General features: G+C 36.0%; 1 protein-coding gene across 2 annotated transcripts; it reads right to left on the bottom strand.

The window, feature by feature from the left end:
* Positions 1-7920: 7920 nt before the first annotated feature.
* On the bottom strand, positions 7921-20773 carry uap1 (UDP-N-acetylglucosamine pyrophosphorylase 1). 2 transcript variants are annotated; one of them, XM_088927779.1, is made up of 11 exons: positions 20660-20763; positions 19400-19705; positions 17069-17273; positions 15553-15728; positions 15266-15438; positions 13005-13198; positions 11986-12126; positions 10850-11038; positions 10272-10313; positions 8987-9053; positions 7921-8814 (listed from the first exon to the last, which is right to left on the bottom strand). In XM_088927779.1, exons 2-11 carry the CDS (start codon positions 19680-19682, stop codon positions 8722-8724), a joined length of 1563 nt encoding a protein of 520 aa, XP_088783905.1. In that variant the 5' UTR covers positions 19683-19705; positions 20660-20763; the 3' UTR covers positions 7921-8721. The 2 variants fall into 2 exon arrangements, with proteins under 2 accessions (XP_088783905.1, XP_088783906.1); XM_088927780.1 differs by lacking the exon at positions 10272-10313 and having other exon boundaries at positions 20660-20773.
* Between the last annotated feature and the right edge of the window lie 2213 nt (positions 20774-22986).

The following is a 22986-nucleotide window of genomic DNA, read 5'->3' as shown; positions in this document are numbered from 1 at the left end:
GTTTGTTCTGAATCTCAGTGACACCATTGCAAAGCCCAGGAAAACACAGTAAATAGCCTAGCTGACGCATCAGAGCTCCACCCTGACAGTGATTCTGAGCCACTGTTTGGAGAATACAAGTAACATTTTGCTAGTGACCTGACCCAGACTTGAACAAGAAACATTAGGGTCATAGATAGTTATAGATAGGTCTACAGCCTTTACATACAGAACAACCACCTTTACTCAGGTCTCCTGTTTTGACAGAGTTCACGGCATAATCTCGGACGTAAGACAAACCCTAGCTGCTACCAATTCCTGCAATCACTATTTTTGTCTGCTGGCTTTTTGTTCTGAAACAAAACATTAAACCTTTTTCATAATTAAAAAGTACATTTTCTCTCTGGTACAATTTTAAGAACCAGCAGTAGCACAGAATTCCTCAACTGTCTATCAGCAGAATTGGACATCAGTGAAGGCCTCAGACATCAGGTTTTGACACCTAGACTGTAATTATTTATGCTTGCTGCCCCTTGAATTTATTTTGAACTGATCGAAAAGTTAAACTTCATTCATGAACTATGTTTTTCCCCGAATGGAAAACATTAGTTTCCTCATTAAATATTCTATAGCCATCTGTGATTTACATCCTTGATATTGTAACGCAACGGGGTTCAGGCGGGCACCCTTGCCGCATTAGGTCGGCCCCCCACCGTCGGGGGCTCGAACCCGGGACTCCCGCGTCACTCAACACGGACCCAGCCCGGCGAGCTAAAGAGAGATCAGTACCTGTTGGCCGTAAGTGTTATACTCTCCCGCGCTTAACTCGCCGTCCCCGGCGAAAGAAATCCCATCCCACTCTGACACCAATGTAGCGTTAACAGGTTCTTTTCAGAACAAAGGACCAGTGGAGACGCGATTAACAAACCAAGCGCTAGCTTTATTCATTAACAACCACACGATATACACGCACATGAGGAGACTGACGGAACACGTACACATATTTAGGGTGGTAATTACTTAACAACACGCTATACTTTTATAAGACTACACAGGGCACTAGAACTACTAGGACATTATTTACACAGGTAGGGTCAGCCGCTGGTCATCGTGCTGACCCTCAGACTCTCCCCGGCTACCACTCCCAGCATGCCCAGAGGTACTACGAGCGCCTAGGGGCGCTTCCTCCTCACCACCAGGTGAGGGCGTTACAATTTGATCCTTGAGATTTGTCAACACTTCGCTTGTGTGTTTGGGATCTTTTTGCAAGTCACCTGCCAAACTGGAAAACTACCACATGAATAATCTAGCAAAATCCACTGCCCCCCACCCCCACCCCACGTCACAGTGCACCTCTCACAATCCTTTTAAAAGGATTTATTGTTCACTATAACCAAGGTTGTCACTCCATCTATACTTTGTGTTCTTTGTGATTATTAGATATAAAACCTGCATTTTTGGTTAATCAAGAGCATATACTGTAACAACTGTTTTTGCAGATGTGGAATTCAAACTTATGATAACAGCCAGACTGGAACACTTTTGTAGTGCCACCAAACTGCTTCAACAATGTTGCAAAATTCCAATCCTGCTTCCTTATTCAGAAAGTGTAAGAACAGAGAATGATGCTGAGACCAATAATTATGGGTTACCAGCTGGATTGTTTAAAATAGTGAGAGGGTAATTGCTTTAGCAGGGAGTGGTGTTTGTGTGCTGAATGATGGGGTTTAAACAGTAGAAGATACAAATTCCCACAGCTCTGTGCAGACCACTGCATGCACATTGTTATATGTATCTTAATGTTAAATAATATTTAAGAAATACCTAGACCTTTCTAATGTTTTAGCTTAACCCATAAAGATGAAAACATTTTGTCTTAGATCAAATATAGGACACTATCCATTTTAAAGGGGGTATAATTTGAAACAGATTTTTTTCCAGTGAGATTTTCAAAATTATATTTAAGGGATACATTTCACTGCGTAAAATGATTTTGATTGAAAACATTTGCGCTGCTAGGGTAAACAGACACCATCGCGTTGGTTTATCGTGAACACTCCCAAAATTCCTGGAAGTTGTGTCTTATCTTGTCTCATAAAAAGGTGTCTACATGACTAAATGAACTGATGGCTTCAAAAGAGGTTAGATTTTGTTTTTATTGCTTTTTGAAGAAATTATAATCTTCAATGTAGGCATCTAAAAGTGCTCATAATAAATATAGACATTCGAAAACATGATTAAATCACTGTACCATGACAAAATATCGTTTGTGTGATTTCGGTGTGTAGAAACATTTACATAAACAGCATTTGGTCAAATCTGGCTCACATACTGATCTTCCATATTTGCAAAAAGGAATAATGCGTAACATTGATAAAACTTGTTTATCTCAAATGTAAAGGGGTCATGCAAGTTGTCAGTTAGGCAGCTCTCCATAGTTCTGCCTCATTGTTTTAATTAGTAACTTAATTGCATTCATGAGACTAACATTGCATTCTAGCTTCTATCGTATGTCGGTTTTTGTAATCTTACAATTAGTAAGTCTGAGAACAATGGACAAAACGGCTAACGGACAGACCTAATCTGCTTTAATTATTTACAGCACATGCTTGCAATTCAAGGAAATATTTTAGTATTTCTATTACAGTGGTGGGGAATGTAAATTTAACAGGAAATGAAATCATTCACATAAAATGTAGACAAATGTAAGACTTTCATACATTTTTTCCTGAATCTTCCTAGTGTTTGTATGACCTAGTCCTACAAATAAACTGGAGCATTTTGTATTATTTTTAGATACGTACATAAATAATGTATAATACACATTTAGATACATAAATAATAGTGTCCCTGTATGTATCTAAAGCTAACAACAAACATAGAGATCTGAAGATTGTATTTCAACACCTTTACCAATTAGAAGTAACCAGGATACAGTGTGTGAGCATGAACCATCCATAATGGGGATTCTGAGAGTTTGTTTTCAATATCTGGTCTTCGAAGTTAAGACAGATAGGCAAGTTTGATTATTTAATTTTTTAAATAAAATTGAAAGCCTTTATAGTCAATGAAAACAAAACATGTTTATGCATATAAATGAACATGATTTTTATAGTAAACATTTCCTAGTACTGGGGACAGGATTTCTGACTTGTTTCAGTACATTGGCACACATTAATTGTCTTATTCCTACATGTCAATTAGATGAAAGATGATTAGAATAACAACAACATAAACTGAAATAGTACCACACAAAGTTAAAAAAAAGTTAAAACACAGATTTGCTATCTGTACAAGTTTGCCATGGATTTTTAGTTATTTGCCCTCCATGGAGTATGATGATGGAAATCATTGTGTAATTGAAATGACATTTTTACACTCACTACTCTCCAAGGTTTTATTGTTGCCGTGACAGTTCTGAAAAGACCATGTACTGTATGTATTAATATAAGGTTCAGTCCTTTCACACAATTAAAGCAAGTCTCACAATTAACAATAATGGAAAATAGTTATTTTAACAGGGTTAAGACAATAAGAGCGCCCATGCTGATTTAGGAAATGGTCCATAAAAACAACACCATTAATGTTTAACAGCTGGGAACACACCCGTAAACAGACAAGCACACACAGATATTTAATGTGGGACAAGGGAAGACTGCTTTCTGAGTACAATGGAAAGATACATTTTACAGGAAGCAATGTAGCCAAGAAGACAGCTTGAAGGTCTCAAGAGTAAATTATATGTATGAAAGCAGAAACATTTCTGCGTTACACTTATCTTCTATGGAACAAGCTACCCAGCCATGTTAATGAAACTTGAAATTCTGTCATAATTCAAGAAAAGGCTGGATAGAAGCCTACAAACGCACTAGACAGGCCAAATGGCCTTCTCTTGTTTGTAACCTTTGTTATATTCTTGTGCTTTTTATGCTCATAGACCTTAGTAAAGCAGAGGTCCTATAACGGGCCTGCTATGCAGGCTTTGGCTGATCTGAAATGTCAATCCCTTGCTATTTTCAGTCGAAGGGTAAAACATCATTTCTAAGAGATTAAATCTTTTAGAATGCTGTCACGTGTGACATATAAGAGTCTGAAGTTTGTGCATGTGGTGTCTTTTCATCACAATATTTCTGTTTTATTAACAAAAGCTTATTAAAGAATTGCCTATATAGTGCTTTGTGCATGAATTCCATTTTGGATAAGGGACATTTGTATTGAAACAAACAGGCAAATGATTAATCACAAGATTTCATTTAAATGTACTTTTTGGGAAAGTAAATTCTTGACATAATACGTAATAACATACACTTTGAATATACTACATTGTGGATAATATTAATGTGCAGGATTATTATAAAGGATTTCACGCTAATTGTTTCAAAATGTATAGTGATATTTTCTGAACCTCAAATTCACTCTCTGACAAAATACTTAAAACAATACATATATGAAATCAACATAAGAATCCTCTCTAAATACTCTCAGAAAACGAAGGAAAGACGTAGGTCAGGTTAGTTACCAACTACCAACTCGATTAAAAATATAAAAATAAGATATGGATCATTATGCAAGTTAATTTATAAAACCTTCAAAGTTTATTTTTGTTGATTTGCCTAGAGATAATTTTAACATACCTATTTTGTGAAATAATTTCCAGCTGATATATAACAGCACTTTCCTGTCCTGATACATTTGTTTTCTTTCTTAGATACTGTATTTAAACAATACAAAGTCCTCGTGTCCTTATCAATTAATGAACTGCATTTATCATCATTATCATTATCATCATCATCAACATTTTACAAGTCTAAGTTAAATTTAACAAGCATATCCCCCACTGGGAAAAATACAGATGGATTGTATTATAGGATCTTAAAACTACAGGAAATTGTGTTTAATTGCATGGAGCATGCATTTTAGGGGGATACCAGATAGGTGCCTGATAAAAAGCAGAAGTGCTGACAAATGATCCAATAAAACAGGGTAACATTCTTAAGTAGGAATAAAAGGATGTTGTGATTGAATGTTTCATAGTAAGAATGGCTATTCAACGGACAAGCATAATATGAACAAAAGGTGAAGCAGTAAGGTGCCTTATTTTTCTATCATACTGTTAAGTAACTCCTTTTAAATTTTAAAGACATGTTCCAAAAGGATAAATACCATATACTAATCAACCATTACTTTTTCATACAAAAAGGAGTAGAATTTAAAATATACCCAGATTATGTCTATGATTATCTTTTTATAAAGTCATCACTATCACAATGTCTTAGTATCTATAGTCACAAATTTTAATTTTTTTTCTTGCTTGTGTTGTAATAGTAAAACCCTAAAAACAGGCATATTTGGAAAATCAATACAAACTGTTTCAAGAATGGATGAGCTTTTTGTGTATTTAAAATAATGTATTTTTTGTTTAAAGTTTTTTTTTGCATAGGTATGCAAAACACTCCGAGACATCAATAAAAACAATATACTCAATGCAACTTGAGACAACAAAAATCTGTACTTAATTTTCTGTTAATTATCCAAGAAAAAGTATCATTTTGTGCCCTTCTGATAGAATCAATGTAAATTAACTGTTACTATAAGGGACTATTAGAAAACTTGTCAACTTCCAAACAGGCATCTGGTTTCTCGGCAATCCTCTATTTTAGCCTGCCATGCAAACAGCAGTTAACAGAAGGAAAAATGAAAGATACAGTTTTAGAAAGGTTTGTTCCCTAAAAAAAGAATCACCACATCATCAATGATTGCTCCTTTGTTTTCAAATAAGACAAAAAAGAAACTCTATTCTTTCTTTATTTTCCTAGTAGCCACAGGCAAGTACTGTTAACAACAAAAGCACAAAAGAAACTAAAGCACTTACAAGGATTAAAAAATGAATAAAAGAAAAATATTTTTAATAGAAAGCAATTAAACTTACTTTTAAGTATTGCTGCCTTCAAACCATTTGTCCTTGGAAGCCTGTAATCCAGTTAGATGCTCTCAGTATCAGTGGATTTGCGACAAAACACAAGCCCTTTCTTACAGACAACTTTCTGAGGCAAAGTGAGCTGATGTAAGAAGTCCCTGAAAAAAAAACCTTTACATTCTGAGGATTCTTGGGAAGCTGCCAAAAGACCCAGAATTCCACATGCTACACATAAGGTTTCAATTTGGACAGCTTCAAGTGACCAATCACTGCAATTTTCTGTTTCAGGACCATTTTTTACAGCCCAAGGGATTCTAAAAAGACTATAATTCACAGCAGAAGCAATTCATGTGAAAATATAGAAATATTAACTCTTTGCATGCTGCGCTTGAAGAACAAAACACAAATTCTTTTGGTGGTTGTTGTAGTTGTAGCAATTTAACCTTTTTTTGTATTCGGCAAGAAGCGACTGATAAGTTTTAATCCTTACATGCCAATGCTAAAATCAGTAAATGACAGAAAAAAGACAAACTACAGGGTCTCTTTGTTGACTGTACACAACTCGATACTAAGTTATGTTTTTAAACAACATTTGTAGCTGCAATGTAGCTTAAGCTTTTCAAATGTCCAACCATAAATATATAATCCATTTAGAAATCTGTAATCGAGTCATATGCTGTAGATTGACAAAAAATCAAGGATTTATGTTTATTAATACACATAATTTGTTTCCTAGTCCTGCATATAATGGAGGAAAAGGGACAGATTTAATATTTTTTTAAAGTTCTGACATCTTTCTAGTAAAAGGCAGTAACCATTTAGAAAGAGTCAGTTTCTAACAGGAACAGGAACGATGGAGGACAAGCATTTGTTTTATAGAACATGGATTTAGCTTCAGATAAAAAGTAGAGTAGACATAGAAGCCACAGAACAGTGAAATGTAAGTGAATCAATTCATAACTAAGTATAATGGTGCACAAAGTAAGAAAACATAAGAAAAATGAACTCTGCAGTTAATATGAATTATTTTGCTTGGGAATAATTTTTTCATGCACTGTATCGCGATTATTACAAATGGCTTGGTTTCTATGGAGCTAATTGTTAATTGTGTAATTGTTTTGTGTTATTTGCATAGAAACCCCACACAAAAACCTTTATTTACGTTCAAAAGAGAAAAAATCCTAATCTGAATAAAGAAGATAGAATTACTGATGTTGATCTGATGAAAGGCACTCTGAGGCACACCGCTTGTATAATCTGATACCTTGCTTCCTCAATCAACAGATATGTCCAGAGAAATTAAGAAATGGGTTTTGTTTAAGATGTTCTAGAAAGCAGAGGTGAACACTCCCAGCAAGGGCTACCTTCAACCAGTGTACGTTCACCAGTAAACCTTCTAACTCAAAGATGGAAGAACTTAGTTATGTGTTTTTTCGTAAATAAGTTCACACAATATGGGTAGCACCCTGTCATCTTGCCTATTGTTTTTCCCTGATGTGTTGTGTTCAGAGTTCAGCAAAGCTTGTAATGAAGAAATAATAATACTTCCCCTAGTCTTTGGATGAATTATATACTGTATGTATAAATGCTGAGGTTCATTATAGAAATACTTTGGTATTTTTGTAATGCTCAAAAAAATATCTGCTATTATTGTGCAACCACAAAAAGTCCATTTGCAATCTTTTATATGGTAGATACTCAGTAAATGGAAGGTAAAGGTAAATGTAACTAACTACATGTAAAAAAAAAATATTGTAGCATATTCTTCTGGAGAAATAAGAATGCATTCTTTGTGAGAATTCAGCGTTGTGTAAATGGCAAAGTGCTTTGATGCTCACCATGAACAAAGAGTCCATAAAATAAAATCTAATTAAATGTTACTGATGCAGAATGGTATATTCAACATGTTTTTGCTGTTGTGTTTCCCTTGTGAACTTGTTAGTACTCAGTTTTAATATGTCTTTATTAGAAACTACTTTAGCTAGTATATATAAGAAAAAAAATATCACAACAGGCAACATATAAGAAAAAGAGATTTTAATGTTATCATAAAAAAACATTCTCGGGAAACAGCTTTTCCACGACAAATTTTAAAGAACACAAATAAGAAAATCCATATCATGGATCTAAACTGGACAAGCAGGCTGCTGTAATTCAAGCTGTCTTTTAAGTCCCATTTGTTATTTCTTAATAGGCTGTTAAAGTTTACCTGGACTTATTATAAACTAACTTAAGACTGCTGGCACGAAGCATCATTTTAGTATGCCTGGACCTTTGAAGCTGATGAGCAGCTGACAATGTAAATCATAAAACATTTAAAGAAAATGAATATTTCCTTTTCCCCATTAATTTTAATAAAACTCTCCAACAGTGAGCCTATGTAGTAGCTTTGTACTTGTGCAACAGGAATGAAAAGACATGAAACTCTCTCTGACATATAGTATTGTACACAGATAATTTATAAGTAAAGAAAAAAAAACAATTCACAAGGATATTTTACCAGGTACCCTAAAAGCCCTTCAAAAGTACCATTATTAAATATCTCCAACATTAAAAATTTATAAAATTAAAACTAGACATATTAAGTCTAAAGTCTATATACAAACTACAAATTAAAACTCAAGAGCATCTAATTTTGCCCATGTTACATCAATAAAAAAATAGGTCTTATGAAAATAAATAACTTGATCTTTAAGTTGTATCTATCATATAGCCAGGCTAGACTTTCTTCATTCATTTTATTGCACAAGAGCTTCACAGATTTCTTTTTCCCTAACGCAAAAGCAAAGAGGTGATGGAAACTGATTGTTTTTTCTTCTGAGCCATCAAATTCCATTTTTCACCAGCTCATGGATTCCAGCTTCATCAATAAGTAAAGGGGAGCAAAATTCACGGCCTTGTACGAATTTTTCCAATCCCTGAAAGACAGTTTTTTAATTATTTGCTCACATGCTGGCAAGTCTGATATTCTCTCATCATCAATGAACTCCAAAACATTCTAAAATCAAAAATCACATAAACTACTACTACTCATAATAATAATAACCACCTATCAGAGCATATTTGTAGAACTACTCTTTTTAAACTTACCTCTCCTCCATAAGAGACCAGTGGAGATATTTCACACTTGATTGGCAGGTCTGTTACATCCTTTAAGCTAAGAAGACGGGAGATAAAATGAAAAAAAAAATCTCAAAATCAACGTCTTTCAATGCTTATTACTTATTTGACAAATTCTTGATATTAGAACTTAAAGCACGAGTCAGATTTTAATCTGATGCACTTAATCAGATGTGAACCAATGCACATTTTTAGGCACCCATTTCTGGTATAACATTTTCCAAAAAGTAACCATAGCTTTGAGAATTTGTCAGGCAAAGATTGCACATTTTGTGTCCTGTAAAAAAATGTGGCTCCCTGCGTAAATGACACTGGTCTAAAGTCAACTGTGTTATTTCATGATAGCTCAAATAAGTTTCTTATTCTCTGACGGATTATTTTCTCTGTCTCCTTATTTTTAATTTAAAAATAAATGACCCAATATGATCATCTAAGATATATATTTTTTTCAATATATATGAGATTCCCATGCTAATTAATGCTTAAATACAATATTTATGTTTTTTTTACTTAAGTAGTCTATCTTGCTTTTTTGCTAACTTTAGTGGGAATCTGATGGACAAACAAGAGCCTGAATGAGATGCTGCTTCTAAAAACGTGCACATAATTACGTTCTGTTTTTTACAAACATATCAGAGACTGAAGCCTCTGGAAATCATTGTTCTTATTATGTATTTTTTTCCACATAATTAATAAATGAATGATGGTTCAATTTAAGATCCATTCAGGTACACCCCAAATGTATGGTCTGTACTCTTGTTAACATTTCGAGATCAAACTCAGTTGCTGCTGGAATAAATCGAAAGCCATCCATTCATTGAAAATCTGATCAAACATTTTTAATTAAGGTATTGATCATTTTCTTTTGAAGTTATCAGATTTACTCTTGGAAATGAATGGCTGTTCACTAAAGAAAGTGTTAGGGATTAAGACACTGAATGCGTCTTTCAGACAGACGTCTAAAACAAGAGGAATCATTCTTGAAGAAAAGACTAAAGAGAAGATCTTGAATCACGGATCAAAGCATGCCTAGACCCCAACCTTGAGCATGCACCACATTCCTATGTTAGTAGACACCAACTTAAGACCAGCCAGTGAATAAGCTGACAACACCATCTTTTAGAATTTGCAGCTAATGTTTGCAATCTATTGTGCCTTGCAGTCGGCTCCAACTACTTCGTGTTGGAATCATTGAAATTGTGATGATAGCAAAGCCCCACCACCATGCACTAAAACCAACCCCAAAAATATTTACTTCTGAGCGACATCGGCTGTGACACTTCCTGCAGGTCCATTTCTAGAAATGTTACACAGGAATAAATGTAGTTAATGAAAACCAAAATGTGTTGTACAGAAAATAATGAAAAAAAAAAACCCAACCAATTCAACTACATTTAAAATTTTCCCACATTTGCTGACCTATAATTTATTCCCTAAACCAACAAAGGTAAATATGTTTTTTATATGTGTAAATCATCAACAAAAAAATGAACATAAGAAATACTGAGGCAAATATCATGTAAAATGAAAACCTGACACACTAACAAAAAAAAAGATATATATTTTATATGCTGAACATCAGTACAAACGGGGGATGAGTGGACAGTGGTAGTGGTTAGGGCTCTAGACCTGCAACTGAAAGATTCTGGGTTCATATCCTGGATAGGGCAATGCTGTTTTAGTACTGAGGAAGGTACTTGACTAAAATGTTTTCATTAAAATGCCCCGTTGCGTAACTGGGTACAAATGTAACTAATTTTGGATGAAAGAAGCAAACAAATAACTAAAAGAATATCTTTTCGCTTGTAGAAACCACAGAGCGTGAATGGTTACCTTGGGATTGCAGGGATTCTGGTGCCGTTCTCGTCTATGAAGTGTCCTCCAGCGGTCAGGACCCAGCGGTGATGGAGGGACATCAGGGCATGGCGTGCTGTAGTAGGGTTGTCCTTCCCATCCTGACTGTCTGCATTCTTCAGGGGTGAAAATTCATCCTCCCTCAGGACCTCATACACAACAAAGGTTCTGGCAGAGGTGAACCGAACAGAACCGTCAGCTTCTGTAAGGGCTGGTCACTAAAAGCTCCACAGGATTGTCCCTAAAGCAAGGTTTTGTTAAACTCTAGTCACGCTTATGTTCCTACAGTCTTAAAAATGGAAAAAGCAGAAGGATAGTTATAATTTCTTTCTAGAAAAACCAAGTGTTTCAGCCACCGATGGTTCTTTATGTAGAAGATGAAAATAGGCCTATGCTGTAAAAAAGTACCAAGAGATTTTGCGGATTCATTAAAATGAGACATTTATTCCTAAAACAGACAATGCTATTGTAGCTTCTACAAGTTAATTAAACACTTGGACTGATTCATGGTCAGCTTAAGTTATTAGCACAAAGCTATGCAGAACTGCATTACAAGAATTTTCCAAATGTCTTGGGCATATGAAATAACGACCTGTGTAACAGTGATAGATAAAAATAAGAAAAGAGCAACCGCAGAACCTATTTACCATGCACACTAATACTTTTTTAGTGACATTGTGGGGTTTTTGGTCTTGAGGAGGAAAAATGCATTTTATTGCACTGTAACACTAATTTCAGGATATGTAACCATATTCCTAATGAATAGCTAAGCAATGATGCATTCTTGTATGCACTTTAGGGATAATAAACCTTGACAGCTGTACAGCATGTTCCAAAAATATTAAAATGCACACAAATATATTCATTTTCCCATAAATAAGTTTTCAAAACCCATACACATCTTAAAGAAATAATTTTACACAAATTTTCTGGCCAATGTGATTCCATTCAGAAAGGAAGTAAAAACGAGAATGCACAGTGACAAACGCACTCTTTCTAAATCCAGGGACGAAACTTCAGTAGCTTTGTTATAACTGTTCATTCCAAGTTAAAGGCAGCACGGACGCTGCCAGCCCCACATATGTTAAACCAGGGTGGAAAATTACTGAACTCACTTGGCAAACTGAAAGATGTCAAAGACAAATTTTTCCATTTTAATCCCATTTGGTTTGTCTGGTTTGATTAACCGTCCTTGCGTGTCCACATACGGGATTTTCTTCTGTGCCACATGGTGCTGCAACTGAGGTTCATAAATGCTAATGAAAAAAAAAGAAACATTTGAATTGTTCATCTTATATTGAATCATCTTATATTGAAAATACCAATGAGGAATCAGAAATGTTTTTACAAACATTCCTTTAACAAACTTAATAACAACAGGGATTCACAACAGCAATTTTGTCAGTAGGATTTATTCTACAATTCATTACACACTGCATAAACTAAAAAGCAATTGGTAAAAAAAACATCAAAAAATTCACAGAATGAACAATATTAGAAATGTCAGAGGGCTTGGTAATTGTATTTGTAATTGGTCATTTTATTATAAATTACCGGTATATGTATATTGGTATGTATAATTTTGTGAATATTAACCTAAAATAAGAAGAATACAGGGCCTTTAGGTAGTTTCTGGCAACTTACTAATTCACAATATCCCACAAAGAGGATGTTGTGAGTGAACCATTTTTATTAATTTGAAATCCTTTGAAAACATGAAAAAGAACACAACAACACAACATTTCACTCCCCCACCCCACCCCCCACCATCAGTGGAACCATCCGGAAAGTCTGCCACCAAAGGACTCTACATCAAAGATTTGACATGTCAGCTGCAGCACTCAAGGCCCCAGAAGCCCTGTCTCTGGCACCATGGATCTAAGCAGTAGAGAGTGCCAGATTAATACAGTAATATCAAGATAGGCCTGGATCCAGTGATGCAAGAGAAGGGAAACCAGAGGGGCCCAAACCAGTGCCAACATCTTTGTAGCTGCTGTCAGACCTGCCAGCCAAATCACCCTCTGCTGCTGTGTGAGGCCAAGGTTAACCGAGGTGAGAGCAAAGTACAGTACATCCTTATTTAGAAGAGCGGACAAAAAAAAAAGAGTGGAAATATCTACATTCCACCACTTACTTGACTATATCTTTGAGGAATGGCAGGGCGAAGATGTGATTGGCCACGTTGCCAGCACTGAACATCAACCGGCCGTCCGAGCTGCGCTTCTCCGCTGTCGCCAAGGTGATCTCGCTGTACTCCACCACTTGGTAGCACCCGTCCACCTTGCAGACCACTCCAACGGGCTCAGTGGGGTTCGTCTTCTCCACTACCTGGGGAGGTTGACAAGGCCACAGCAGTGCTGTTAGAGCACCGAAAGAGGAACATTCACAATTTTTGTCTGACCAGTTCTCTTTCGTCCCTGTTCTTCTCTGTCATTTCCAAGAGACACAATCTCTGGCCAAAGCAGGGCTAAAAATATGTTTGGCATGTAATGCTTCCAAAAGTGTTAGCATCCGTGATGTGTTAAACGCTCATGAAATACTACATTCACTGATGAAAATTAAATGTATCTTGTTAAAAAAGGAGGGTTACCGAGGTATGTACTTTTCATGCTAATTTAAGGAAAATGCTATGGATGGAACGGATATAAAATAACAAATGCCCTTGTTAAAAATGCTTAAAAAATTCTAAACTCCCTTTTAAATCAGAGTTCCCATTCTAGTATATAGCTCCCTGTTACTATTTCAGTTTGTCATCCATAAAAATAAAAACCCTGAAGCACTTTGGCTAGTTAATGTATAACATTTCCTAGTAGTTATTAAGTGCACATAACAGTTCCAAAAAGAAAGTTAAAAAAGCCTTAAATCCTGTCAAGTAAAATATTTTCCAGAACCGCTTTCCTTATACTAAAAGTCCACTTGTCAAAAATGACCAAGAAAAAATTGATTCCCAACCTGTAAAAGTAAAAACAAAAATTCTTTCAGGAAAGAAAATATAGTATTCCGTTTCCTTCGGTGACCTTATTCATACAGTTTCTAAAAACCACTCATTTCAAAGACAGAGCCAAACAAAGTGGTGTCTGGAAATGACTAATTCCAAACGACACAGAGCATTAAAGAATGTCTACTAGTACTGGTTGAGTACCTTTTTAATTCCATGTGAGTCACTTTGTAAGATCTTTGCCAGAAAAAAAAATCCACTGGGACCAGAAATCAAGAATTCCCCTGCTATATTTGTTTCATATAACTTGAACATCCAGGCAAAGAAATACAAAATAGACCTGGGTGTGTCCTTCCTTTTCCACCTACAACCCTGAAATACTCCTGTCACCCAAAGCAACCAGTTGTGTTAAAAAATGAAGAGGATAAAGCACTCACAGATGACAATTACCAAAAAATATAAAAAATATGATTAAACAGTTGAGTTACTTATATAAAAATAATCTATTGTTTTGTTGTGTGACATTTTAAATATTATTCAACATTAGAATTAACAGCTAAAGTTGGCCTTTCTGTGTTGCGACTATTATGAAAACCTTTAACATATCTCAGTCTAAGTGATGGATTCTTCAACAACTGTTATACTCTAATAAAGAAAAAGGCTTTGGTCAATCATAGAACAAATGTCAAGCTATCAAACCAATAAGGGTCATAATGGAAAGAATTCAGGTTTCAAGACATTTTTCAGAAACAGTATTACAAAACTACTGTCACATCACATGAGAGTGTTTTTCTTTCATGAGAACAATTTAACCACAGTACTCAGTAACACATTTTTTTTTGTTCAAAATCACAGCCAAAGACATTCTCAAGAGGTGGCTGCAAAACATTAAAATGGCAATTAAAATATTAACACTGAACCTATAAAATTAGAGTAACATAATGTTGCAAAATTGCACATTGCATGGAAACGTGAGAAATAAATTCAAGCCTCATGTTACTTCATACACAACACAGTGAGCACACACTCACTGTTGAGCTCCGTGAGGTTCAGACCTATCCATGCAAAACTAACATCTGTTTAGAATTTTTTAAATAAAAAAACACCCATGCCACTGGCTTCCCGCCAGTTTTGATGTTAAGCTATTCTTTTTTGCATTCAAAAGAAAATTAAATTTGTGACTGGTTTAATCATATGCTACACTGGGCTTAATCTACAAGTCTTGAATGAGAACAACAGTATTTAAGTACACATTGTTTCTCAGTGTATAAACTCCTATGGGAACATTTTGTTGTACAGTAGTACAGTACAAGAGCACTAGTTTAGTTTTTAAAGCTCTTTAGAATCTTTCAGCGCCACCTTGTGTTCAGTATGCACATCTGGTTTAGCCTGTTCGTGAATCATCCTGGATGTAATCAAAACATTTCCTTTAATTCCATTGGAAACCACTGACTTACCTTGGCTCCACAATCAGCCCCTTTTTGCGCACAGAAACCAATGAAAACTGGATCTGCAACTTTGACTAGGATATTATCCACACAGTACACATGAATATATGCAATCCCTCTCTGTTCCATATCATCTACTATCTTCTGTGTTCCCAGTGCTCGATAAAGTCCACCATTTCCATCTAAAAAAAAAATCAAAGAATATCAGATATTGAGAATTCCACTTTACACAGCAAGAGAAAATTTAAACTTGACTGAACAGTATTGCATTTCTGAAGAACTGGTCACAGACATACCTGGTGCCATGGAAAGTTTGCCTTTTCCCTCAAGGATGATCTTCCCATTGTAGTCCATGGCTGGCAACATTCCTTGTTGGAAGAAGACTACATTTTCCTTTTTTTGGCCAAAGAAATTGTGCCGAGCGAAAAACTCTTTGGTGGAATCCATTGTTCGACCACTGGCCATAATATACCTAGTAAAAAGGACATGTTTCCTAAGAGACCCGAAGGAACATCACACCAAAACGATGCATTTTCAACTGAGTCAAATTCAACCCAAATTCAAATTTGGTCAGATTAACAGAAAAGCTAACATGTTTGAAATGAGCATCATGTCATCTTCCTGTGCGTCTGGTGCAACAACGTGCAGTTTGATACATGCAATATGGGAACATGACAACAGCTTGTGCTTCTTTGAAAACGGTAAGGCTTTTGATAGAGGGAAATTCAGATGAAAATAAAATTAAGGAGAACTGTCACACCCAGGCTGGGAGCGGCTCCTGCCTGTGGTTGCCATGAGTTATTGCCGCATTCCCATGAGCACTCACATTCCAACCCAGCCCATGAAGACCAGGTCGGTCTGTTCTGTGCATCCGTCTTCCTTTCAATCAGGGGCCCAATCATCCATCTAATTAATCACCAACGTAAGTCAGAAACTGCGCTAATTCAGTACTCCGACATTGAGATACTCGGAGTAATGCAGTTTCCTGCCTGCTTCAGGAACCTGTTGTTCTGCCATCCCGATTCTCCAAATTGTAGGTTTTATTTCAACTTGCAGATACCCCTCGTAAGCAGCACTGAATTAAGCGACATCCCTGTCCTGTCAGCTGTACTGCGGCAGGCTCTCCTCTCTGCCTTCAATCCCTAGGCAACAGTCAGCCTCACTTTCCGGTCAGTTCACCTGCATCTACATCTCCAATGTACTCCAGCCAGCCGGGGCATAACAAGCACACACTCAGAAAACAGAGGTTCTTTAATTGTTTTATTGAGCCTTCGGCCTTGCATGTACCATAAAAATGCACAAATGCAGATCTTTGCTCTGAATTCAGCAAGACTCAGTGGCATGGTCATAAGGAAGTTCTTTCCTCACAAGATTTCTTTAGACGTAAGCAATGTGAAAGTTTATTGTAAGCACTACATGCACAAGCACAGTAATATTGCTTTATAGGGAAGGGAATTATCTCACAGCAATATACTGGAAAATCTACGGCGCTTGAAGCTCAACTTATTGACCTTCTTTTGTGTGATAAACCGCTTGATCCACTAGTGCCTTTCATGCATCATGATCAAAGAGGAGCTTAAGGGGAAGTAACTTAGATACTGAGAACAGGAGGAATCTCTTTACACAAAGGGCTGTGGGAGTCTGGAACGAGCTACCTAGACATGGAGTTAAAATTGATCCTGTGAAATCTTTCAAGAAACAAATAAACAAAATCCTTGGATCAATCATCTATCGGCAACCTAAACAAGCCAGACAGCTAAATTGTAACCTATGTTCCACTCGGCAATCTGAAATTTGCATTAGTGCTCCTACCATGGTATGTTGCATTTTGTCTTAAACTGCTCCTCAGCAAGCTGCTGCAGTTTTAAAATGCGCTCCGCTTGGATCTGAAAGAGAGTTTTGTGCGATGGCAAGCCTACATCATACATTCCTTTAGGGTATGAGACTCCCAGTCTGGTGCCCTGACCACCGGCCAGAAGAAGAACAGCCACTTTGTTCTGGGAAATGCATTTAAGCCCTGGGGAGAAAGACAGCACATATGGAAGTAAATAAAAAAGAAATATAGTCAGGCAGACTACAACTGAACCAGGCATGTACCTCTAAGAATATGTCACACTGAAAATTTAATGGCTGAAATAAATTCTCAGCAAGATTTATTACAATTTTAAAAAAGATAAAGGATACAGGATATTGAGAAACTGGAAGAACACTTGGTCAAAATTATTATTCCATGATTTACAGTTGCTGCTTTATTTAATACCAACAAATTGCTTAGAGTTTATGTGGTATCCTACTTACCAGGGTATAATTTATTAAATGGGCAATGACTTTTAGGCTTTCCTCAATCTTGAGCAAGTTAACCGCACCTTCCATTATTTTTTTATGGGAAGCGTATGACAGATTGGAGGAAGTTAAATACAATGTCAAACACAGTGGACTAAACTCACATTTGTATAGTTTATTTAGCATCTAAAATGATTCCAATCCAAAAGTTGATCAAAATAATTAAATCACCAAGAGAAAATGCAGAAGAATGAATATTTATGTGCCCATAAAATCTGAATGGCCAGTAAATCTGGTCTTCAAACAACAATAAACCTGATTTGCCCATAGAAACCAAAATGTGTCACGTGTTAGGTGTGTGTATGATACTTCTGAAGAGCTACAGTGTGTGTAATTACCTAACGGGTGGACCTACAGTAAGTGTCAAAGATCACCTGAGATAAGTAAGAAATGTCAAGCAAAATTTAAAACCCTCCTCAAGGTAAAACATTTCCTGAAACACTTCCTTGGAGCATGCAGTTCTTGATTGTCTTGTTACAATCTTTTATTGCATGCTACACACCAATTATCAAAGCAGACTGCCAAAAGGAAGCACTATTTCAAAAACATGTGTGCCAGTAAATGACTTCAACCTGCCTATTTGTCCAGTTTAAAAAACTCCATTACCCAACTTTCTTTGTTTACACAAAACACAAACACACAAAACTGCAGGGATATGAACAAAAAAGAATTTCCCCTCCCACTAACAAAATATTTACATTGATTTGAGGTATGGGGACCAAATGAATGGACTCTAAATTTACCAAAAAAAAAATAATGATCGAAGAACAAATCCAAACACCAATTTCATAAACTACAACACTAAACCCTGCTTGCGTAGAACATAAACAGAACCAGATGTGAACAGCTAACCTCTAACACCCCAGTGAGGGGCAGAGGAGGTGAATCACCACCTCAACAAACTTTGTTAATACATGCATCATTGCAATTTCTACACCATCATGGAGTACACAGAAATTTCAGAAAATTACATCAGTTACTAAAACCAAAGGCAATATTTGGTTCAATTTCAACAATTTATCTAGATAGCAACTTAATAATAATCTTCATTTGTAGTGGTGAAAATCACATACAATATTCTTAATGGGGGCATGCTAGTGTATTGTACAGTTTTAACTTTTTAACTTATTTAAATTATATGCTTTTAACTATATATCCTTATGTTGTTTCCTGTTTTCTTGCATTTCCTCACATTGTCTAAAAGACAGAAATGTAATTAATCCAGTTTAACAATTATTAAACTATTCTACAAAGCATCATTATAAGCAATCATTTTAAGGCCTGTTTTGTTCTAATTAGCATTTCCACAAGTTGACATGAAGTAACACTTATCTTGTTAGAAACACTTGGCTCCATTTTGGCACCATTTTTTGGAGATGGATGCTACAATACAATTGCAAGATTCTAGTCAAAGTAATGGATATCACCATTTAATACAGGACCTTTTCCTTGTTCAATGTGAGGGAGGCTGTAATTTTTTCAAGGTGAACATGCCCATTAATATTAATTTAGTATTTTAGCTATTTTTAATTTTCTCTCTTATATTTTCCCACTGGTTTCTCCGAGACGCCTAGCTTCATCCTTTACAATTTTCTTATGGTAATACTGGAAACAAAAATTTTAGTCTTCATTGCACTTTCTGATTAATTAGTCTGTTCTTCAAACCATTCTGGCTTGGAAGCCTAAACATTTGGTTATGCCATATAAATTCCAGAATCCCAGTAGGTGCAATTTTTAACCGATGGCTTAACATCACAGCCACAAGATACAACCATAAGAGGGTACAGTTATCCCACTAACCTTCAGCTTCCCACAGCTTCAGCTTGTCTCTGTCCCGAGTAACACTACCCAAGACCTCCCTGGGGACAGCCTCCATCCTCTCATCCACCTTTGCCTGCTTGGTGTGGCCAGACACCTTCATAGCATTTTGAAAGAAGCCATTGATCTCAATGAAGTCCATGGTTTCAAGGTCCAGCATAATTTCAGCTTGTTCTTCTTCGGTGAGCTCATTCCAGAACTGCAACAGATGGGACTGGCCTGCTTCTGCCAGTTTCTCAACAGTTCTGCTGACATCCATTGTCATGAACAGTGTGGTGCTCTCTTTCTCTGAAAATACACATAGGAAATACAGGGTCGAACTAGGTGTCACGACACCTTGAAGCTTATAGGAAATGAAAGGCAGTAAGATTCACATGCATCAATAGTAAAATGAGTCCTCTTAAAAAAGCAAAACCAAAACATGATTATTGGCATTATATTGGCAAAGGTATTTAACTGCATTATTACTATCAATCTTTATAATGCCATTAGTTTTTAAGAAGTCAAAGTCATTCACTCCATAAAACGTTATTAAAACTATCAACACTGCAAGCGTGTCCTCTATCTACCCATTATGCAAAAAGAAGAATCCACCAAGTAGAGATTTAGTTTAGATTGGGCCAGTCTGGGCACTGCTGCCAACAATAATTGGATTTCTGTGATTCTTGTGATTTTTGTGAGCTCGCAGAAAAGACATTTCATTGCCAGCAACTACTGCTGCACGCTGTATTGTTGTGCATTTGATAAATAAACTTTGATTTGATTTATGGGGCAGGAAATGACCTGTATGTACCAACAACCCCTGACAAGATTTTCCTATGGTCATACTAAGATATACTGTACATTTCCACAGAACGGGTTATAAAACTTAATCTGAAAATAAGTACTAGCATTGCTACGTTATTCCTAAAACCTAATACATACACAGTTCATCTTTGAAATGTAGAGATAATGATTAAACCAGTTCATTTTAAAAGCATGCCTGGAAGCAATTTTGAAGAACTTTAAATGGTACATTGCGCTGGTACACAAGTAACTCGAATGGGAACCAAACAGTGCAATCGCCTTTAGAATTGTTCTTCTTTTAAATGAAATATCCTATCACTTTCTGACAGCCTGGCCCGGGTACACAGCATGTTCGAGTGTGCATCATAAGAACCGGTGATCCACGAACATAAATAGACACTTACAAATTGAGTGCAATGCATGAAATTGGAAAAATCGAACATACGGTGTACGTACCTTATAATCTATTCTCAGCGTTGATTATCTTCCCTTTAACAGCGAGAAGTGCACAAAACTTAAGTCTGCCTCGTCTTTTTTTCTCCAACACCTCCTCCGCCCCCCGGATCCACCTTCCACATCCGTCACTTTGACGTGGCAAAGCGTGAAGACAAGCCCTTCACTGGCTGAGAAGCAGGCGGCCTTGCTGGGTCTCTCTGTGTGTTTGTGTGAGGAGGAGTCGGTAGTACAGCAACCTCGGAAGAAAATCATTAGGAGGAGGTCATTGTGCGTTCGGCTGGCCTGTCTTTACATGAATTAATATTCTCCTGAATCATAGACTTACCGTCAGTATGGAATGTGGCGTACTATGTATAATATTTTATGTATCAACCCCTCCCAAGCGTTTAGGTTAAAAATACCGCATCTCATTTTACCAGTTAGTCTGCATTCTTGCGTTCGTCATCACGTCACCCTCACCCACTGGGGCAACCTCGAAGCGGAACATTTTTTAATTAAGTTCATTAAAAATAATATATACATATATTTTAAATCGATAACGTTAAGACCGGAGTCCAAGAAAGATAATGTAGATTTTAATGCTTAATCTTACAATTAGTTTAATTTTGCGCGTTGTTGGAATATATAGCCTATAAAGCTCAATTCAGGAAGTGTTCATTATCGTCTTCTCCGATTTAAATATTTGTAGTGTTACCATGGAACTGTCATCAAGAGAGACAAATTATAACCTCATTGTTTTATTTCCTGGTAAATGACTCAGTGGCTCACAGGGATTAATTCCATTCATCAGAGATGAAGTAAATTTTAAAGTTTTTGTCTAAATGACTTTACATTATTAGATGGGGAAAAAATGATATACAAAACACTAATGTAATATTTTACAATTGCAGTCTGTGTTTCAGTTTGAAATAAATGTTATTTCTTGCAACATAGTGTTCTTTTAAAATCATTTGCTAAATTCTAAAAAACAGTATACAATAAGTGAAAATGATTTCAAGTGGATCTGTGATCTCAGCACCTTGTTGATGAATTTAAACAGTCATTTTTCATAGAAACAGGCGCTTCAAAAACTAATTCATGTTGAATGGATTTGGGTTTGCCTCTCCCCCAGATGTCCCTGTATTTGTTCATTCTCTCTCACAAGTTCTGTCCTTTATTCTCCTGTACATAATATTGCAACCTTACTTTCACCTCACACCTGAAGAAAGCACAACAGCTGAAAAGTTGTGTTTCTAATTTCTACTTCTCAACATGGAATTAACTTGTACTTGTTACCTTGTCAGCTATTGTATGCAGACATAGCTTCCCACTGAAACATATTATTTATGTCTTTGTGGGTCATATGTACTGTTGGCCAAAGTTAAACATTTTGTAAATTGTCTTGATAAAATCATGGAGAGGTTAGTGATAAAAACTGTGTGAAACTAGAGTTGTGGCCTAATATGGATGTGGTAGTAGGCAATAGCTGGAGGAAGAGCTGGGTTACATTTTTCTTCAAGCGATAAAAGGCAATAGGTACATTTATCTTTAGCTTTTAGTGCATGTAGTTCACTACATGTAAACCTGGGAATGCTGGTGCCCGTTAATGATAAGACTTTGATAGCAAAGGAGATATTAAATAAATTACATTCCAGAATAAATAGTGCCTATGGATACTGCAAAGCACACAGTAGTTTACAGGCATAACATAGTCTTAAAAACACTTTAAATACAAATCACATTCCAAAACCATCAGCTGTTTATATATCCTTAATAGAGTGATCTTAAATGTTTGTTACTCAATCACAGTTGAGAACAATTCGTTCATAGTCCACTATTTTTTTATGTTTGTCATTTGTAATCATAATTCACTATCTTTTTGCTTTCTCGGAGTATGTTCTACTTTGGACTTAAGGCCATACACTATATTACCTAATTACTCAATGTCAAAGTTTCTTTGATTAGCACATTTCTGCTTGACATGCTACTTCTGTACAACTTATTCTTAAATTTTATATCCTCCAGCTTGGTTATGTTTCACAATATGTGAGATCTTAATAGTGAGATACTGTATTTTACAGAATTCGGTTTGCCCTGTACGAGAAGCAATTGCAAACAGCTGGTTAAACCTTAAATAGGTTTCAAGTACTAAATTGGGAAATCAGTGTGATTTTCAATATGGAGATGAATTGAAACTGTTCGAAAGTAAATGTAACACGTTTACTAATCATAATTAAAAATCAATGCTTTTTCAGGGCACATAACTATATACTCCGTATACCACAGATATTAGTTTTGTTAGTCCTCCAAGGAACTCTAGCACAAGTCTTCATATTCTATGGTTCACA

The sequence above is a fragment of the Atractosteus spatula genome, chromosome 11, assembly GCF_055471065.1.
Source record: "Atractosteus spatula isolate fAtrSpa1 chromosome 11, fAtrSpa1.hap1, whole genome shotgun sequence".
In the NCBI taxonomy this organism is placed as follows: Eukaryota; Metazoa; Chordata; class Actinopteri; order Semionotiformes; family Lepisosteidae; genus Atractosteus; species Atractosteus spatula.
Note: the sequence above shows the minus strand (reverse complement) of the source record. Positions and strands in the feature narration are given on the sequence as shown.

Coding starts and splice junctions, on each gene's coding strand:
- uap1 (XM_088927779.1), bottom strand. CDS start 19,682: ATGACAATGGATGTCAGCAGAACTGTTGAGAAACTGGCAGAAGCAGGC. Junction 17,274..19,399: donor GAAGCTGTGGGAAGCTGAAG/GTTAGTGGGATA, acceptor CTTTCTCCCCAG/GGCTTAAATGCATTTCCCAG. Junction 15,439..15,552: donor CAAACTTTCCATGGCACCAG/GTATGTCTGTGA, acceptor TTTTTTTTTTAG/ATGGAAATGGTGGACTTTAT.